The 20,894-nt window shown below is 43.3% G+C and overlaps 1 protein-coding gene across 2 annotated transcripts; it reads left to right on the top strand.

The window, feature by feature from the left end:
• Positions 1–562: 562 nt before the first annotated feature.
• LPL (lipoprotein lipase) lies at positions 563–18,085 on the top strand. 2 transcript variants are annotated; one of them, XM_017822483.1, is made up of 10 exons: positions 563–799; positions 7,604–7,767; positions 7,914–8,093; positions 8,703–8,814; positions 10,680–10,913; positions 11,155–11,397; positions 12,485–12,605; positions 13,402–13,584; positions 14,762–14,866; positions 15,836–18,085. In XM_017822483.1, exons 1-10 carry the CDS (start codon positions 736–738, stop codon positions 15,879–15,881), a joined length of 1,452 nt encoding a protein of 483 aa, XP_017677972.1. In that variant the 5' UTR covers positions 563–735; the 3' UTR covers positions 15,882–18,085. The 2 variants fall into 2 exon arrangements, with proteins under 2 accessions (XP_017677972.1, XP_017677971.1); XM_017822482.1 differs by having other exon boundaries at positions 7,601–7,767.
• The last annotated feature ends 2,809 nt before the right edge of the window (positions 18,086–20,894 follow it).

Raw genomic sequence — 20,894 nt, 5'->3', positions numbered from 1 at the left:
TCACCGACTCAAGTCTCACTGCAAACCGTACTTCCGAGAGGAGGGCAGAGAGAGAATCAATTTTCTATTTCTCGGGAGCACAGATGCAACCTCCAGTGAATTAAGTTATTCTCCAAACTCGTATCCCCTTGAGTGCTGGCAAAACAAGGTTTCGGCAAGGTCCCTTGCGGGCACGGCAGGGAAAAGGCGGCGAGCAGCTGGTTACTGGCGCAAAGGCAGGGAGATGGGAAGGAGACCCCGCCAGAGGCACAGCACAGGGTCGCCACGGGCGGGGAGGACCCAGTGGCCGCATCCTGGCGGTGGGGGCAGGGCTGGCCGGGCGGATGTGGGTGGGCTGCGGGGGTCGGGCCGAGGGGGGGTCGGGGCCGAGGGGTCCGTGCCGGGGCCGTGCCGTGGTCGGCGCTGCCCCCCTGGGATTGGGATCGGGATCGGCTCCGGCCCCCAACCCGCGCCCCGCCCGCTCCGGCCCCGCCCCGCCGCGATCGCCCAATGCCCGCGGGGGGCTCATTTGCATATTTGCATATTGTTGGGCACTTAAGGGGCCGGGCGGGGAGCGGTGGTGGAAGGGTTGGCGGTGCTGCGTGTTTGGGGACTGTCCCGCAGCCGGCCGTGCCCCGCCGCGCTACGCTTGTATTTAGTTTTCATCAGTTTTTTTTTAAACCAAAAAGTTACTTTTAAATTTTTTTTTTTTTTTTTTTTTTGTGCCGAAACTTTTGCGCCGCTGAAGGAGGCGGGATGGGGAGGAAGGTGTTCCTGGCCGTCCTCTACCTCTGCCTGCGCTGGGTGCCTGCTCTGGGCGGTGAGTCCGGGGGCGGGGGATCGGGACGGAGTCCGGAGCGCGCCCGGGGGCTGCCGGCCCTGCCTGCTGCTTTTGGGGAAGGGGGGCTTGGGGAGGAAACGCTGCCGGCATGGCGGGAACCTTTTCTTTTGTAAAGCTCTCCCGGGGTGTTTGGGATGCTGCGGGATCCGGGTGTCGTGAGGTGGCCTCAGAAGGCGCTGGAGAGTGATACCGGGGGGTCCTACATCCTGTTGGGAGAGATGTGGAGCCTCTTCTCCGACCGGAGCTCAGGCACAGCCTGCCTGGCTGATGGCACGAGCTGTCAAGGTTTGGGATGTGTCTTTTCCCCCCAAGCAAGGTGGCTTCCAAGAGTCCCTTGCTCCAGCAAGGGTTTGGCGCAGCAGTAGCATCACGGTAAGGTCCCTTAGCCCTCTCCTCTGTTCTACATGGGACTCATCCATCCATTTCCTACGGTTCTTGGTCCTAGACAAGGCAAGGCTGAGTTTCATCAGTATCATGATAATCTATTTGAGTCGTTGTTAATGCCCGTAATGCAGCAGAATCCATCAGGGAAAAAGTGAGCAGAGAGAGTGTACTCTTGCGGTGTCTTGTAGATTCACTTAGGCTGTGCTTGCACTCTGCCTGTTGCACCTGCACTGGTGCGTGGGCATCTCCCAGGCTACGGGGAGGGGAACATGTGGGAATGTTGACTGCTAGATGTTCACTGTTGCTCTCTCGGTTAATCACACCACGAGTGCAGCTTTTATGAGCAAAGAGTCTTGTTTTAGGAGACCACTACTCCTCGAGCTTATGTTAGCAGTTGCCCTGTCCCGGTCTTCTTTCTTACACTGATCTCCCACACACAGTGTCTATCTTCAAAAGACCACGGCCTTAGAAGAAAATGTGGCTGCAGCTCTTAGACCTGCTGTGTGATACTAAAATAGAATATATAAACTGCTGTTTCTTGTACTGTGGATGCTTTTGTTATTGCTTTGTGACAAGGAAGCTGAAGGGAAGTATTCAAAAGTAAGAGAATGGGGTGCTAGGGCACAGCTAAAGAAATGTGTTTTTACTTTCAATCCATCTTGTGTCATCAGAGACAATCAAAACTACTTTTCATCACAGTATCTAAGTTGTATACAGTAAAATAACTACCTTCCAAGAGCAAGCTTTCATCCCTGCAGGAACTGACTTGCTGCAGACGTACTAATAATATTCATTATTCCTCCTTAGGAACAGGTTATATGAAAACAGATTGTGTGTTCATCCTAAAGCTACGCAAGCCTTCAGTCCCACACTATTTCTTGCACACCACAGTAAAAAGTGCTTTGAAACCATGGAAAACACACGATGCAGCCCTTCAGAAATCAGGAATATTTAATAAACAACATAGAAAAATATATTCTAGATGAAGACAATATTGGTGTTCCAGGAAAAGATAACAGCATTACTAGGAATACATTCTGATTGATCCCTGTTTTTACCAACATAAATCCAGAGTCAGCATATTTGTACTATTGTGTGATGTGAGCCTTTGCTATGGCTGTGTTTGGGGTAGACCTACCAGGACAGCTGTGTTGTGGCCTTTCCAGAAACAATGCATTTCTGAGAAGGCACAGAAGTGAGACTGTGAGGCATCAAAAGTGTTGTGGAGATTAGCATGACCACTAGTACTCCTCTGTGCAGAAGTACTTGCGTGCCAGGGCTTTCTCAAGCATCCTTTCCTCCTTATTACTGCAAAGTCTGACAGTGGTTGCATTTTAATTGTCTTGGGCTAATTCCAGATATCCCAGAGGGGCTGATGGATGGCAAGAGCTCTGCTGGATTGAGTTACGAGCATCCCAGCTGCAGCTGAGTAAGGATTTGACAGGGAGTGCCTTGGAAAGGGGCACCCATGTGCACAGTGCGCGAGCAGCAGTTTGCCAGCTGCAGGATTTGAGCAGGGAGGTCCTTGCTCAGCATCTGAACTTGCGCCCAGTAGCTTTTCAGAGGGGTTGCTCTTTCCTTTTGTGTCCACCTGTGAAGCGAAGCAGAGCGTACTCTCAGGATTCTGCCACTAAGGAATACATAAATAAACTTGGGGTTGTAATTTTTTTACAGCAAGGTTAAACAGTAACCTGACTTGTGAGGTAGGTTTCCTGGGATTGCAACACACCCAGTAGTCTGCTTTCAGTTTATAGTGTAGATCAGATTAAACGGTAACAATTTCTGTGATGCAGCCTCTTTATTGCAGCTGACTGTGAGTTTCCTTCAGAACTCTTAGGAATTCAGTATGACTGATTGATGGATGATCCTAATGTTGGCTGTCAGCTGAGGGTAGAGTTAATCCAGTAAAATACAGCTGGTAAATGTTTGATGTTATATGCAGATGTTTGCTGCTGTGCATGTGTATTTGTGTGCATGTCTCTGTGGGCTGCAGTCTAGTAACACAATTTCAAGGATCTTTGCACCTAGCTAATAGTATTTCCATTTCTGAGTACGTAATGCTAGGAAGTTGCTGTTTATCAAAGATTCCCTTTTTAAAAACGTAGCTTAGGTGTGCTCGTTCTGGCAAATGCATTGTTATATTCTGGCAAGCTGTGTCCAAAGTGGGCAGTTTAACTTTTGATTAGTATTCCAGATGTTGTTACTTCCTCAAAACTCTCATTCTCCACCCAACTGACCAGTGATAAACAGTTTTCACAATCCAAATAGTTTGCCAGGTTGCCTTGGGCTTCCTGTGAAGTAAACTTGAAACTGAATTCTCTTGATTACTGTGTCAGAATGCTTCAAGTCTAACTGAATGGAGTTTCACAAGTTGAAAGTCAAAAGTGTCAGAAAGCTTGAACAGGAAAAAAAGAACTACTGACTTTTCCCCGTTTCTAAGCTTTTTCTTTCCACACTCTTGAGTTCTATGAGATTCTCAATACCTTAGTGCTCAGAACAGCTTTTTTTTTTTTTTTTTTTTAATACAAAAACTGAGACTGTTGAAGTGGTGGTGTAAGAAAAACATCAGAAAAGTTCGTGGAGCATGGTAAAATGGTGAAGTTTGGCAGTGCAGCCTGTAGGCTGTTAGAAAAGCCAACTTGCATCTGAAATTGATCACTTAATCCTTTACCAGTTCTCTAAGTAACTGCTTTGTAGGTCACCTTGTTAACTGTAACCACATAGCTGTAGACAGAAAATTTTCTTTTGCCAGAGGGGCTTGTATTTTTAACTGTGGGCCTGGAAGCTTTTGCAATACAGAACACATACTGTTGTAACTCTTCTGAACTATGTCTGGGAAAATGTGGTTTTTAACAAAAGGATGGGTTTGTTTTGTCTACGTGTTTTTACTTCCAGGTCTGTTTTTCTCCAAAGCTTTGTTTAGAAGTGGACTTGCATTCTTGTCATGAAAAGCTACTTCAGTGTCTCAGGGTGGATGCATGTAAATATCTTGATATCTACTTTCTGTATCTATGTTATGTAAAATGTGATGTGAATTCAGATCATAGAATCAGCCAGATTGGAAGGACCTCTGAGATCATAAAGTCTAACCCTTGATCCACTACCACCATGGTTTCTATTCACCTTTCAGAAACATGCTGAAAACTCCCCATTTCTGGGTTTTTCCTGCTTTAATTAACTTGAGTTAAAACATATTATTAACTAAACAGTGGTGACTCTTAGCACTGACTGTCTCTGCATTTCTTTGTGTAAAGAATCACACCTGACTGTTTGGCTGATTCAAAAAGATTATTCATTTTAAATCTATGAGGAAAAGGTCTATGGCAAAAATCTGTGTATGACAAAGTTCAGTTCTGAATCCTTTTTTCGAATAGACCCAAGATACATTATGAGATAACAAAAACAGAAGTGGGAAACACTAGTTTTCTGAAGTGATATGCTTCATAACTTCTCTGCTTCAGGTTTAAAACATGGTACATGTAGATGTTGGTCCGTGTGGTGTGAGTGTGTGCAGGCTATATGAACCTCTGTACCATATTTCTAAAATTTAATCTGTAGCAGGTGGGAGGTGAGGTGGTACTGGAGCATGTGTGCGCCACAATACAAGGTGTAGACAAGTCATCTTATGCTCTGAGCCATATAGAATTTGCAAAGCCAAACTCAGGCAAATTCTAAGGATAGCTCCTCAGCACACCGTGAAGAAGTCTGTAACAAACCCCACCACACACACTTTCCTTATCCGAAGGGTATCTTTCCTGCTGGGAACTGACCATATGTGGTCATTAGATAACGTGACGCTTTTTGTGGGCATAAGACGATAACAGTAATTTCTTCTGACTTTCTGATTCCTCCTACAACATAGTTAAATGAGCAGAGTGGCCACCTGCCATTTCCCTAACTCATGGGCTGCTGCTTTGCAGCTGCTGCTTTCCTGGTGGTGACTACATCTCAGCGATTTTATGTCCTTAAATCCCTGCCAAGGGTTTTTAGTCTGAAACACGAATATTTATGAAGCACTTCGCACATCTTCAGTGGTAGATGCCACTGTGATGCAATCTCTGTAAGTTTGATGCATTTTTCTAAGAGTGCCCTTAAGTAAAGTGCACTTCAAATTGTGAATTTCCCATAAGCTTGTTTTCTAAAGAGTTGTGATCTGAACTTAGATGCAAATTCTAGCATGTGCTTGTAATTGAAAACACACTGCAAGACAGGATATCAATGTAACTTAGATTTTGGATGATTATCAGATTAGTTTAATTCAGAAGGGAAATGATATCTAAGTATGAAAGGAAGCACTATTAACTAGTGAGCAAGTGGACTATTCTTGTTCACCTTCCTGTGCTAGATGGGAATATACATAATTGAAAGTCCTTGCACTGCATGGCTGTTCTTTTTCCTTTCAAGGTTTTACTGATTCACTGCTGAGTGAAAAGTTGTAGTTGGTATTTAACCAATCAGCCTTTGGGACTTCCCTTTTTCTGGTTAAAAAAGTAAACAATGTAAGTCTAAAGATTTGTTTTAGAAAGGTGTTTTGTACACTCAGCTGGTGGGGGGAAAAAAAGAAATTTTGAAAATGCAAAAATATAGAAAAGGGGCAAACATTTGGTTAGTTTGGTAAATTTAGCTTTCAGTAGGTAGGTGAAATGTTGTGTTTAACATTATAGGAATACTTCTACTGACTGTGAGAAAGGTATTTTCCATAGACTTTATCCTTTCTTTAGAGGGAAAGAGGCAGGAAGGAGATCCTCACTGTAATTATTCTGGATTAGATGACCAGCCTAAAACTGAGCACTGCCTCTGTGCATTGAACAGTTCTTATTTCCCTGCATGTGCTTTGCTTTTGAGGAGTGAGGAATCCTGATGAACTCAGGACACGTTAGGCCGTTGATTACAGGTGACCAGCTTCTCTGGGGGCTTGTACATAAGCATTTGTTGCAAGGCTGTGTGGTGGTTTTAGACCTCTTGCTTTAGACCCTGATTTCTGTGACCCTCCAAGCACAGCAAGAACCTCCCAGACTTTATAGAGCTGCCTGAGGGTTGGGTGAGTTCAGGCATAAGTTCTGCCCTGATGGCTGGTAGCTCAAATGAGAAGATGAGAACCTGTTTCAGAAAAAAATGAATTATTAGCTGTTCATCAGCTGAGTGGTGCAGCAGAACTTTATGGGTAAATGTAAATCTTCCAATTATCATAGAAAACCTTGCCTGCAATGCGAAAAAGGAGGAGAGTGGAAATCTGTTTTGCATGCCTGGCATGAGGTCCTTATTTGTCCTTTTGCATTTCTTTTGGTGGCTTGGAGCCATTCATTAATGTGTCTTTAGGAGTTTGTGAAATCTTGGTGGTCACAATGCCAAGAAACACAACTCTGAGCTCGACAAAGTTGGCCTGAGTTCAGCTGCACTTGAAAAACAGGCAGTCAATATTTTCTAAGCTCAGGTTGCCAAACTGGGCCTTGGGTTTCAAAAAGCCCACAGTTAATTATAGGGTCTGTTGGATATAGAGGTACTTAAGTATTGAATCAGACATGAAAAGAGGAGACATTTAAGTTTCTTCCCAGACAAAGGAAGTAGTGAGCATGAAGCCTAAAGTCACTTCTATGCACTGGCAGGAGCAAAAGGAATACTTACATTTTGAAGCTGAGAGCTGGAGGGAGTGATCTTTGCAGGCCACACATACTTTGTGATGATCTTCACCTCCCTCCCCACCCTGGGATTCAACATAGCTTCAGGTAGAGGAAGATATTTTCTTGCAGCTTATTTTTCTGTAGCTTATCAGATGATCTGAAAATGTACTGCCTTCAAAGTACAGGCTTCTGGTTTGCTAGGTCAGTTTCCCTGATGGGTGTCTGATCTTCTTACCTGCTGTTTGTTTGTAAAAAGTTAAAACTAGCATTTTGTAAAATAGGGATGACCTTGCTCTTGTTTTTCATACACTGAAACTACTGGGTGCTATAAAGGGCCTTGTTAGGCAGCGATTGTTGATGAGGTGATGTGGAAGATGCACCACCAAAATATTTAATAGTAATAGTAGGAATTTGCTGCTCTCCTGCATGACAGTCTGTGACTCTCCTGTGTGGTTTTCTGCACTCTTGTGGTAATTAACAGGTTTCCTGCTTAATGAAGTGGGGAAAATACTGCCTTCTAAAAAGGATTCATACCTCTGTCAGCTTGCCAGATTCTCACTGTTTTAGCAGGACCTTAGAAGGGCAGCAATTTTCACCCTTTGATTTTCTCTTTGCATGGGTATTGTGTGGCCATTGAGTGCTGTAGGAAGTGAAAACCCGCTGTCAGTGTCCCACTGACTGCTCCAGATACCTCTCCAACACTCTACCTGTGACTTCTGAACTGTTTGTCCTACTACTCCTAAAACACTGCTGTGTTTTCTGTGGTCTTGCATAGCAGAAGCTGGAAACAATTTCGAGGGAATCGAGAGCAAGTTTTCCTTACGGACGCCTGCAGAGCCCGATGAGGATGTCTGCTACCTGGTACCTGGGCAGGTGAACAGCCTGGCACAGTGCAACTTCAATCATACCAGCAAAACCTTTGTGGTGATCCACGGGTGGACGGTAAGACAAAGTGGGAGGAATCTCCCTTTTAACCACCCTGCTGACAAACTGTGCTGAGGTGTCAATATTTCACAGATAATATTAATCTGTCTCTCTCTCTCTCTCTTTTTTTTTTTTTTTTAATTAAAAAAACCCACAACCGACAGGTGACAGGGATGTATGAAAGTTGGGTACCAAAGCTTGTGGCTGCTCTGTACAAGAGGGAACCTGATTCAAATGTCGTTGTGGTGGACTGGCTAGTTCGAGCTCAGCAGCACTACCCAGTGTCTGCTGCATACACTAAGCTGGTGGGAAAGGATGTTGCTACATTTATTGACTGGATGGAGGTAAGACATGGAGATACACCTCACTCACATTGTGCATGATATCCTAGGAGACAAAGCAGCACTTATACAGCTGTGTTAATCACCTTCTGTTGGGTAGATGGAGTTAAACTGTTGAAGACAGTACTTTTGCTGGACTGGTAAAATTCCAGCTTTAATTTACTGGTTACTTCTTACTCAAAGAGGCCTTTTGCAGTACATTCCAGAAACTTCACCTTGTGGTCTCTGGAGCCTTGTGAGAAGTAGCTATGAAGGACAGATTCCTATATACTTTACAGCAGCCAGCCCTTGGGAAACAGAAATCTGCCCTTCCTTTGGGAAATACTTAAGAGATCCAGAAACTGGTGGAAAGGGAGTGGCTGAAAACCTTTCATATCATACACAGTCTTGTGTTCTTTCCTTCATTCTGCAATCCTCTCTGGTTAGATTTTTGGCCTAAGTTGCTTAGCTCAAGTGATCTAGTATGGCATAAAATTATGATTACTGTATAGTATTTCTTCTATTATTTGTGGCTCAAAGAGAAATCCCAGTATTAACAAAACATTTTCTTCTGTGTCTTCTGACATTTTCACATTTGGCTTCAAATTTTAAACAAATTGTTCTCTTGAACAGGAGCAATTCAATTATCCTCTCAACAAAGTCCACTTGCTGGGGTACAGTCTAGGTGCTCATGCTGCTGGGGTTGCTGGGAGCTTGACCAAGAAGAAGGTGAACAGAATTACTGGTAAGAAAACCTGTGACTGTAGAGTGGAGAGTCCTATCTCTTCCATGCTGAAACACATTTCTCTGAAAAATCGCCGGAATAATTGTTGCTTGCTGACAGCACTTTGATTCTGTGTTCACGCTTTATTGAAACTGCAGGGCTAGTGTTTCTGTAGTAGAACTGAAAAAGGTTCAGAAAAGAACAACAAAGGTGGTGAGTGAGAAGCCTTGATTTGCTTCTTCACAAGAAATGAGTGAGTAGGCCACGATAAGAGACTAGCTGGGGGGAATGTGGTTGGGACTGACCAAATCCATGGCTTGGAGAGGTCACAGTATCTCTTGCAGCATGAGAACTTCAGCCGGTTGTCTTCATGCAGGCAGTCATTCCTTGCAGCTGATGGCAGCCATTCAAAAAGAACAGGGTTTTAGTCCTGCTGCAGTGGATATAGGACCTGCAGAACTCCATGTCGTGGAGTGCTGCAGGTGCAAGAAGTTTATACAGGCTCACAGGGAGACTGGACAGATAATCAGAAGAGGTCCACTGTGGGTTATTAAAAAAATGAGTCATAACAGGCTCAAAAAATATTCTAAGCTGAAAATAATACTGTGAGAGTTCTGGGAAGGAGAACAAAGCATAGATATTCTTGCCCTGTTGCTATGTGTGCTTAGATGGCTGTTTAAGGTGATTTTTGGAGACTGAGAAGTGTGCTAGACAAGGTGGAGTGCATGGCCACCCTGGGTCTGGTTTACAGCCTAGCACCTGGAGGACTGATTTCAGTGACAAAGGAAATGCCAGCATCAGCAAATGAGGCTAAGAAAATTGCTCATCTGTGATGTCTTTGTTGCTGAGAGAACTTGAGAGCAGCATTCCAAAGGGAGTCTAGCTCCGTGGCACCCTTCACCCTTTCAGCTGAGCCTGGCTGTGATCCCAGATTCACAGGCAGGCTGAGAGGTGGGCTAGGCAGCAGTTGCATCTGGAAAGGTTGAGTCCTGAGAGGGTGGCAGATTGAAATCAGGAGGCCAAAGCACTAGTCCCTCTATCCTTCCTTTCTCTCAGCTGCAGGCTTGTTGCTTTCACTGAGACTGTCAAATCACTGGAATACCAGTAGCCCTCTGTTATGCTTCCATAGTTGCTCCTGGTGCCCAGGATGAGCCCTTTCCCTCGGAAAACAGCATCACCTTTGAGCAAAGGGAGCAATGTTATGTGGTCCCTGAAGTCCTCACAGCAGTGGGGAGGCAGCTGAGACTGGGTGAAGCTAACCATGACTGAACAACCCAGGTGCCTGTCCCCTTCACATCCCTTCAGCTCTGCTTGCAGCCATCTCTCAAGTGGTTGTCTGAATTCAAAAGATAGTACTTGTTCACTGGCAGAATAGTTCTGGGTGTTTTTGATATCAGTGTTGCTGCAGTTTGACATTTTACCAAAATAATCCGCTTCCCCTGAGGCATGTAGACAATGAGTGAAACTCTCATTTGTTTCCCAGTTGTTTCCCCTACCAGGGAGTTATTGGCAAGACATTTTTCCATACTTCAGATGCTTCAGCTACAAGTTGTACAATTCTTGACAAGAGGAAGACATTGAGAACACACTTAGGAGTTTGTTTCTTCCATCCGCTGGAAATGCTACAGCTCTGAGGAAGTTATCTGGGCTTCCTTACATATGTCTGCATGCACTTTTATTTTTTTTTTAGACAGTGACAGCATTTCAAGGTTGTGTGTGTATTTGATTCTCCTGTATACATGAATGCTACTTAAGTAATCCCACTGTAATGTCTGCAGGAAAACCAACGTCATATGCGATATTCTGGCCCAGTGTGGTAGCTGAGCTTGGCATTTGTTGTCAGTGTCTTTGACAGACAGTCTTTCTTTGTGGTTTGTTCCATAAAGGGCTGGATCCAGCTGGTCCTACCTTTGAGTATGCTGATGCCCCTACCCGCCTCTCCCCGGATGATGCTGATTTTGTGGATGTCCTACACACCTACACTCGAGGCTCTCCAGACCGCAGCATTGGGATCCAGAAGCCTGTTGGACACATTGATATTTATCCCAATGGTGGGGGTTTCCAGCCAGGTTGCAACTTTGGAGAAGCACTCCGTCTGATTGCTGAAAAAGGCTTTGGAGGTGAGGTTGCTCTGAAACAAACGGTGTAACGTTCAAAGGGAGATCTTCAGTAGCTTCATAGGTTTGTTGCAAGCGAAGATCTCTGAGAGGCGCAGGAATAGGGTTTTTTGAGTGTTTTTAAAATCATCCTGTAAAGCCCAGCTCTGGCATAGTGGATCATGCCTGTTGACAGCATTGGCTAGGGATCCATATCTTTATATGTGTGTGTTATATGTATATAATACCTTTTCATTCTTTCAAGATATGGACCAGCTGGTGAAATGCTCCCATGAACGATCCATTCACCTCTTCATTGACTCCCTCCTCTATGAAGAAAAGCCCAGCATGGCCTATCGCTGCAACACAAAGGAGGCCTTTGAGAAGGGTCTCTGCCTGAGCTGCCGCAAGAACCGCTGCAACAATTTGGGTTACAAGGTCAACAGAGTGAGAACAAAGAGAAACACCAAAATGTACTTGAAGACCCGTGCTCAGATGCCCTATAAAGGTAGGTCCTGCCTGCTTAATGGTGAGCAAGACTGGTGCTTGTGCTCATCTGTGTGTCATGGTGGGCATGTGCTGCAGATGATGATGTTGCTGTTCCTGCTTTGGTGCCTGTGGTGAGCAGGGGTGAAGCTTTCTTCTTGCTTGCCATTGAGTGCAAGCTGAACTACAGTCTCAGAGGAAACAGTGCCATCCTACTCAAGGTGTGGGGGTGGGGGTAGAGTACAAAAAGAAAGTTTCTAGGTAGCAAAATTAAGAAAACATGCTCTGGGGCCCAATCAACTTGGAACAACTGAGTCTTCCAAATTTTTCAGTATTTTTCAACCAAAGGAGTTTTTACTATTGCTGAGGAAATAATCAGCAGAGTTTAATCTGATAAGAAACTTATTTAAAGATACGCAACCATCTGACTTGTATCTTTTGTAGTGCACTTGCCTAGAGGACTACTAGCCCTCATTAAAATATCACAGCACTTCTTGTTTCCAGTTGCCACAGTGACAGGTCTGAGAAGGACACTGCCAGAGAGAACAGGAAGGCTTTCAGCTAGGGAAGTGGCTTCTGAGTTGGATTTTACTACTTTATTTTTCCTCCCTAGCTTTGCCTATACCCCATGGTATGTTTGCTGTGTGCATTGTGTGATGGAGCAGCAGTCAGAGGGCACATTCCTGCAGTGTTCTGTTGGTGTTTGGTACTTAATCTGCAGTGTCACTGGGTTGATTTTTTTTTTTTTTTACCAAGGTATGAGGAGGGTACAAGTCATTTCAAGTCAAGGATAGCAATTCTTAAACATTCAGTAACAGGTTTAAGGGTGATACTGCAGACTCTGGGGTTGTTAGAGTGGCAGCGTGAATGCAGAGTTCAGTTGCAAGAACTGCAAAGGTTTTTCTTAATAGTGATTGCCTTGCATACTAATATTTACCTCCTCTCAAAAATAGTTCCCTGGATACCTACAGAGAACTAAGCTCCTCATTTTAGTGAAGCTGGCATATTCCAGCCTAGCATTTTCAGGTGTGGGGTTGGGTGGTTTTGTTGCCAGCAGTCTCTCTGGAGGTTGAGTTTTCCTAATGGCATTTTCTTTTGCATTCTTCCAGTCTTTCATTACCAAGTCAAGATCCATTTCTTTGGAAAGACTAATACGACTAAGACAAATCAGCCATTCCTGATCTCTCTCTATGGCACTCTAGATGAGAGTGAGAAAATTTCTTTCACACTGTGAGTAGCTACAGAAACAATTAAAATGTAGTGTTCAGTTTACCTAAACTTGTTAAAGCCCCAGATGAAAGTCTTTTCTAGCTCCAGCTACAGAAATCTTACAGGGTCCCAGAATCTTCTCATGTCCTTGATCAAGGAGATGCATCCATGTTTGAAGCTAATGAACTGAGCTCTACAGGAGCTCTTCTTGATAAGACATCTGAAATATGGAAATGTGAAGTCTGACCTGTGACTCAGCCTGATAAGAGTTTCTCTGGTGCTTTCTTATTTCCAATATCTTTATGCCATGTTCCAACTGTGTTAAACCTTCTTAAAAGTCACCTGCAACCTGGAGTTAATTGTCTGATGGGTCTGAAGGCCTCGGTACAAAAGCTGAGGGAGACATGGGATTTGCTTTCACAGCTCTGCAAACAAGCAGAAATACGTGGGTGCATCCCTGCATGTGGGCTGGCAGGGAATGGAGCTGGAAAGCACTAAAGTCTGTTTTCTGCTCTGAGGAATCTAAACGGGTGGTGCTTGTCTGGCTCCTCTGAGAGTCACCAATACAGGAGAGGACGCCCCTTGCCTGGCAGACTCTCCCAGGATTTTACCAGCCTTGCTGCAGAAAGCTTTTTCCTTTTGCCTCTGCAAAAGCTTTAAGGTGTTTTGTCCTTATTCCACCCATCAGAACTATGGAGAAGGTTGCTTCCTTCTTCTCTAGAGTACAAAAAGTTGTGGTTCTTTTTCTCCTTAATTTTCTTTATCTGTCCAACAGTTTCAGAGTGTGCTTTTCATTTCTTTATTTTCCTCCCCACAGGCCTGAAGTCTCCTCAAACAAGACCTCCTCCTTCCTGATTTACACAGAAGTGGACATTGGGGACCTGCTTATGCTGAAGCTGCAGTGGGAGAAAGACACTTTGTTCAGCTGGACTGACTGGTGGACTCCTTTTACATTTGACATCCAGAGAGTCAGAGTGAAGTCAGGAGAAACTCAGAAAAAGTAACTTGTTTTGATTGTTATAAGCTTTGACAGTGTTTCCTGATTTCTGGTATCTCACAGGTTGGGACAAACATTTTAAGCAATCACAGGTGGGTGCAGCGCTGATAATCAGGGCTCTGGTAGCATCAAACCACCACTTACGTCAGCCAGGTTCAGTTGTTTGCTTCCACTGGGATGTGCAATTTGTAGTCTTACTCACACGTAATTAATTTGCGTGTCACTGTCTCATCTGTCTCAGGTTAGCTGTAATATGCAGGAGAGTATCTCCATGAGCCAGCATCTGTGGTTGTTTGCAGTTTCCTCCTCCATTTTCGTGCTGGGTATTTGCGTAGGTTTTCTTGTAGAGACCATGCTTAGAAAGGAGATTTTTAGAAACCCTTCCAAAAGCGCGTTTGCACAAGAAATTATTGTTTTGTTAAGCTGAATTTTCTTAGGAGTTGAATGCCTGAATGGTGGAAGAAAACTGAAAAAAACATGACTGTTGCAGGACATTGCTAATGCATGAATGTTAGAACATCAAAGTTTGAACAGAACTGCTTTGACATGAATCTTTTGAAATACTCGTTCACTAGGCATGAGATCTGTTTGCAGAACATGGACCCAGAACAGAGTATGTGTGTCCTATGTGCAGTATAGTAAATAATAAGTTCTTTCTTTGAATAAACAAGGCAGTCACTTGATCAAAGAACAGTTATCAGAGCTGAACAAATATAGGGGTGGAGAAGGTACTGATAAATAGAAAAGCAACTGCTCAGGTTTGCTGGAATTGACAACCTACTTCGTTTGCAAACATTTGAGGGAGTAAGGCTTTCTTCCAAGTTCGTTCACCTGACAAAAAACTTGCATAAGGATTGATCGAAATAAGATTTAAGAGAATAGACCTTCTGCTCTTTTAGCTTCAAGAAGATGTCATGCAAAAGATCATAGTGAAAGTTATGACTACAGTTTGATGTCCACGTATAAACTGTTTACCAATTTCTCTTGCACAGTGTTTCTTTTGTCACGGAATTCTCTTTTAAAAGTAACTTTTTCATGCACTTGTGAAGTAGTAGTGCCCCACATGACAAAGTATAAAGACTGCTTCCAAGCACCAGTCCTGTTTCTAAGGTTAAAAAGGCATGTCTGGCTCAGCCATGTGATTTTTTTTTTTTTTCCCCCTCTCCAATATTTATTCCAGAGTGGTGTTCTGTTCTCGAGATGGCACCTCACGTCTCAGTAAGGGAGAAGAGGCAGCAATATTCGTGAAGTGCTCGGAGCAACCCGTCAACAGGAAAAGAGGAGGGTATGAATGATCCACTATTATTTTTGGATTGTTGGGAACATGAGTGGTGATAAAACTTCCCCATTAGTTAACTCGTGCACTAGTCTTCTCAAGGCTTCGGAAGCATCATGGCTCAGATTAACCTGAGGTTTGCTTATGGCAGCTTTAGCAACTTAAAAAGTCTCAATTTGCTTCTCTGCAAACCATCTCCTTGTGTAGTTGTTGAAAAGTACTGCCTGAAAAGAAAGTACACTGCTTCTCAGATTCACATGGTGGCCAAGTATGAGTGATTCTTAGAGAGGGTTTACAGACGAGGCACTAGCACAAAGAGGAAAGCATGCCTCTATCTACAGATGCCCTACACTTACCCTTAACTGAAGAGCATTGAAATGTCCATACTGAGTCAGTTCAGAGCTCTTTCTCCTCACTGGCCAGCAGTAGGTTTGGAGGCTGGTACAGGAGTGGAGCAGGCTCTTCTTGGCACACTGCCTTCTGCTGGCAGCTGTCAGGTGAGTGACTTCCTGAGATTTGCATCTATGATTTGGATCAGAGATTCAGTCCGTGTTTAGTAGCCCTCGGTGCACTTTAATATTTTTATCAACAGGTTTTCTGACCCAGAGTAAACTTTCAAATGTGGGGCCAGTTTTCTTTGGACTTTATCCACTGAAGTTTGAGTAGCGGTTGTATTTATTTTAGTTCTATTGCTGTGTGTGAAAGGTCTCGTGGGGACACTTCTAGACTGAGATCCAGCTCTGCGTAAAAATGCACATGTGCTGGCCTTCACTCCAGGGCAACGACCTTGGGAGGCCTTGAGACCTCTGTGTGTCTGATGTGCAAAATCGAGCAGAGGCCATGAGAAGCCCAAGCACATAATTATTTTCCTGATGAGTAGCTTTTTTTTTTTTTTCATCTTTATTCTCAAAAATAAGACGAAAAGGGACAAGTATCTTACATCTTCCTCATCACCTTTATATTTTTTTTTCCCCACAGTGCCAACAAAGCCTCTAAAGAAAATTCTGCTGAAGAATCTGCCTAAGTGACAAGAATAAAGATTTTTCCATGCTGGGGAGGAGGAGAGTCTGTTCATCCCTGTGGACTGGATGTTCAGTACCAAATATATAGAAATATTTATCCGCTGCTGGCTTTTTGCCTGCTATTCCTAGCTATCTTAAGAGACTTCTTGTAAGACAGTCTCAGCATACAAAGTTACTAACCATAAAGATACATTATCCAAATAGTATAAAACAAGAACAAACCTGCAAAACAACTTGCCAAAGTCTTGAAGTGCTGAAAAGAAATAAGTAATTTTGCTTAATCATGGTGCCTTGTGACAGGGTTTCTTGACATCAGATCCTCTGTAGCAATTTTCTAGTATTTATTGGAAAAAAAACAAAGCCCTGTACCTGTGGTGGTTGGTTTAATTTTTTTGTTTTGTTTTCAGGGTTTTTTTGTGTTTTGTTTTTTTTTTTTTTTTTGTTCCTTTCAGGAGTCTTTTGAAACTGGAGAGAATTTTTTCTGCTTTGGCTAACTGAATTTTCAGGCAGTTCAGTGGTGAGAATTCGTTGTTTTCAAATGTGTTTTTAGCAAATAAGTAGGTTTCTTATGTGGAAAAAAACCCAAACCCTTTACTCTGTGTGTTAGTAGAAGGTGTGAGGGCCTGACTTAATATGGGGATGAATTTTTTTGGTTTGTGGTCATGAATGTATTTTTACTGGGGGTAGATGCCAGTGCAGCTTAGCAATAGGTATGATGTGTTAAGCTTTTTACTTCTATGCAGCTTACCCTGGAATAAATAACAGTTGTAGGAGAAGGCAGCAATACACCAGTGTCCTATGCACATTGAACATTTTATCTGTGCTTTCACTTGTTGAAAATGAAACCATTTAGCCTCCAGCACTGTGAACAAGGAACTGCAGAGGAAATGAGCTACCAGAAAATGCAGGAAACAGATATATTTCCCCCACCCCCTCCACCCACCCCACTTGCTTGCATTCTGTATGCCAAAACTGGGACAGTTTCTCTGCTCTTTGACACCCAGTGTCACTCATGCGACTGAGTCACTGGTGTGTGCAGTTTTCAGTGCAAGTGAAGCCACTGGGCACGTGACAAAACATGCTCACACTTCCCTGTACTGGAATTGGGACTGCCAGTTTGTTTCTTGGCTCTGATGTAGTACAAGGAGCTGCTTAGCTTTCTGACATGAGATGGAATCTTGCAAGGAGCAGGAGCTGTGCCAGTCAAAGGGAGCCTGATTGTGTGCTGCCCAAAAATGAGTGCTCTGAAAAACACAGGAATTAGACATGATGCCAGCTGACAAAAATAGGTATATTGAAGGCATTCCGCTTCCCCATTTTTAAGTAACATGTAGTTTTTCTGGTGCCCTGGAAGGTGCATTAGCCCTCTTCTAGCTTTCTAGAAGATAAAATCCTGGGGAGGTGGAAGGGCTTGAAGGTAGACACTTGAAGAAATGTAATGTGAGCTGTTGATGCTGAGTATTGTAGTCCTTTCCTGCATGTGGAAGACATCATGGAGACAGTGATTTCTCCAACGTCATCCCATCTTGAAGGCAAAACAAAGATGTATGTGTTCATGTGCAAAGTTTGTTACTTTTTTCCAACTGTAGCTGCTAGTATATTTGGGGATAAAAGTCTTAAAGAGTGCAATATGTTGCAATATTAATAGCTCTGAAATTGCTCACATTTGATTTCCTAACCCTTAATCTACAACAGAGATGTGATGAGTCACTGAGGGTGGGGTTGAGTATTGAGCCACTGCATTTGAGACCTCTAAAAATAAATATAATGATTTGTTCCCTATAGATACCACATGTTGTTGCAGTTGTCTTTTAAGAGTTAAAGTCATTGAAAAAAAAGTATCTGAATAGCTGTGCTCTTAATACAGGATTAAATACAAACACGTTTAGGTCTTGGATAAAAACCAGTGAAGGTTCTTTCATGAGGAAACATGATTTAGCTCTGGATGTTATTTATTAGCTGTAAATAAGATATTTATGAGTGTAAAGGTAGTTTGTATATATTGCTAAAGTTGCTGACAGTCTCTACCTTAATACAGTTGTGTAGTATTAATCCTGTATATAGCTTTCAGAGATTTTTATCAACCAGCCACTTACGCTGCATTATTTCCTATGTGGTTACTACGTTTTTTATTTTAAGAAAGCTCCTCAGTTTTGTATAGAATGGAAACCTATGGTTTTAATAAAATTCTCAAACTGATGCTGAAGTCACTACTTTCGTTTTGCTTAAACAATCTGCTATCTGCTGTATACCTTTTATGTGAAGGCCAGAGCCTATCCTTGGATTCTGGGGCTGAAAAGATGGGATGAGAGTCTTTAAAAAAAAAAAAAAAAGAAAATGTGGGATTTCTGTGAGTCCTCTGGCCCCATTTTGTTTTGGGAAATGCAAAAAACCATCTGTTAAGACATCAAGGAATCACTATGTGAAAGCAAGTATCCCACATCACAAGAGAAGTAGCTTGTCACTTGCAGGTTGTGGTTTTCAAGTTTCAGGACCTTTTAAGAAATGTCCTTATTTTGAAATGCTAATTTCCTCTCTCTCTTTTTTTTTTTTTCTTTAAAAATGCTGGAATTATGCTTCTGCTTCATGTTTTGCCAAAATACAGGTGTTCTGACCCTGTGGGTACAGGGGCCAAACACCAGCCTGTAACCACCACTACTACATAAGGAAATAATTAAAAAATCACTTTCACCCATGTGTTTTGAGTGCAACTGAGCTCAAACTTGGTTGTCACCAGAACAGTTTGCTCTGTCATGCACAGCAAGCCTCTACCAAAGCAACAGAAGGGGTTTGCTGGAATTAAGGAGAATTGTAGTGACATGCACATTTAAGATCATATTGGGCTCCAAGTTGACTTGGGAAACTCTGCTTCCAGCACTTGGTGAAAGATGACTGTTCTTTGACAAGAGCAGAACTTAATTCCCCGTGAAAGGAGAGGGAAGATATGCCATGGAAAACGGATGGAGGGAGAGACATGAAGGGAAGAGGGGGGTAGGGAGTACCCTGAGGGAATCAGTGGAAGAGGGAAGAACCGGATCTGCAAAGTAGAATGCACAGAAATGGGTTTTCTAAGGTCACTGCTCTTTTCCCTGTGTCAGTGTCTGTGTTGTGGGACTAGAAGGGCTCCTACAGTTGTGCAAGACAAGGCCTGTGATCACATCTAAAACCACTATGGTATTACTACCCTTTTAATGTCACAGCAGCCTCAATACAATAAACATGTTATTAGGTAAAGCAGAGAATAGTTTTTGTTGCATGTACAACAATCGAGGTCTCCCCTGTGAGCCTTCAGAGCCGTCCCTGGCCCCATTACTCTCCCACCTTGCTCTGCAATGCCCAGCATCAGAAAAGGTGATCTCTGCTCACCCTGCCAACTGTCTCTGGAACGGGCTGGCGGGGATAGACTGTCCAATGGCTAACCAGTGGTTTGGACAGGTAGAAAGAGACATTCCTGGCTGGAAGGAAAGGGTGGACAAAAAGGAATTTTAGCCAATGTACCTGCAAGGTGAGGAAATCCTGGCTGATGATCCTACTGCTTAGATTTTAATTCTACGTATTTAATTCTGAGAAATTTCTGGAACCAGCAATGACTTTGCTCTCTGTAGGTGTCTCCATACTTTCTCCATTCAGATATAATTGTATGCATGCTCTTTTGTGTGCTGTGAGCAAAATCAGAAGCTTGCTAGTTTGGATGAGCAAGGCATTGCAAATTTGTTGTTCCTAAAGATGTTCAAAAACAGATATTGAAAAAAAATCATTAAGAGGGAAGTATTAAAATAGTTGTAGTATTTTCCTTTTTGTTTGGAGCTGTCAGTTCAGGGCTCTCTATATTCTGACTGTCCATACAAACTTAGCAATATTAAAATCCTCAGGTCCACTGGAACCAATGTAAGTGCCATCAAGTTGCCATCATTCAGGAAAGAAATTTCCATCTGCAGTTGCTGCATCTTTCCAGAAAAGTCTTCTAGTCAAATGTCGTTTGTAGCAGGTCTGGAAAGTCACCTATTTACACATAAAAAATAAAGAAAGGGATTAGCATTCTCCAGTGACTGAAGGAGAACAAGGAAATGAGAAGAGGAAGGGAAGGGAACCATTTGGCAGAACATCCCATATAGAGCTTGTCTCAACAATGCTCTTATATCCGTGTGTGGTGCTATCTCTGCTCAGCAACACTCAGAATGCTTCCCTAAATCAGTTCAAATTAACCCAGCCAGAACAATGCATCCTCATCAGAAACGCAGATGCGAAGTGGGGACCATTTTGGATACAGCAGGTGTCATTGTGGGGGTGCAGTGTGTGTTCAGTGATGTAATCTCCCAACCATGCACGTCAGATAAACACCATGTTCTTCATTGTAGGCCCTTCCTGTGGGAAGTCACCCGATATCTTTAGTCTCACTTCTTGCCAATGACTCTAGAGAGTGTCTGTTACTGCTCATCACCCCACCATGTCGAACCATTCAGTGAGCAGCAAGACAGCCTGGCTGGCCACGTCTCTGTCCTCAAGAGAGCCAGGAAGTGAGGACATGTGTCATGTTCCACCTGCTGAAGGCTTCTTTACCCGCAATTACTTGCACACCTGGAATCTTCTAAGTAGTGAAACACGGCCACTCCAAAATAAGGAAACTAGGAGCAGTAGAAAGAGATTCCCAGGCCAGGACAAATTGAAAAGATATTTAAGGATATCTAAGGATATCCACACTTTTTCAAAAGAAGCATTATAAGAATAGAACTTCAAAAGTTCTCCTTGCTGGGTCCTCAGACTTGCTCTCTTCCTGTGGCGTGCTGCATTCAGGAGCTTCTGGGATTTGCTCCTGCAGTCTGAGAAATTGCTGCTGCACAAGATCTCCTTAACCCTTGGGATAGAAACCTCTCCAACGGGTGACTCTGGATTTAAGGAGAGGGCTACCAGTCTTGTGCTCCTGGTGGAAGAGCCAAACCTGCCTTCAGTGCAAGGCCTAATCAAAACTTCACTGAGGCTGGCAATAGCATTTTTGTTGACAACGTGGGATTTTG

The sequence above is a fragment of the Lepidothrix coronata genome, unplaced genomic scaffold (assembly GCF_001604755.1).
Source record: "Lepidothrix coronata isolate B3197 unplaced genomic scaffold, Lepidothrix_coronata-1.0 Scaffold98, whole genome shotgun sequence".
In the NCBI taxonomy this organism is placed as follows: Eukaryota; Metazoa; Chordata; class Aves; order Passeriformes; family Pipridae; genus Lepidothrix; species Lepidothrix coronata.
This window is presented reverse-complemented; position numbering and strand designations above follow the sequence as displayed.

Bases quoted from the DNA above. Each gene is read 5' to 3' on its own strand.
- LPL (XM_017822482.1), top strand. From the start codon at position 736: ATGGGGAGGAAGGTGTTCCTGGCCGTCCTCTACCTCTGCCTGCGCTGG. The intron at 8,094-8,702 runs GTAAGACATGGA...TCTCTTGAACAG, and splicing joins CATTTATTGACTGGATGGAG to GAGCAATTCAATTATCCTCT. The intron at 11,398-12,484 runs GTAGGTCCTGCC...GCATTCTTCCAG, and splicing joins TGCTCAGATGCCCTATAAAG to TCTTTCATTACCAAGTCAAG.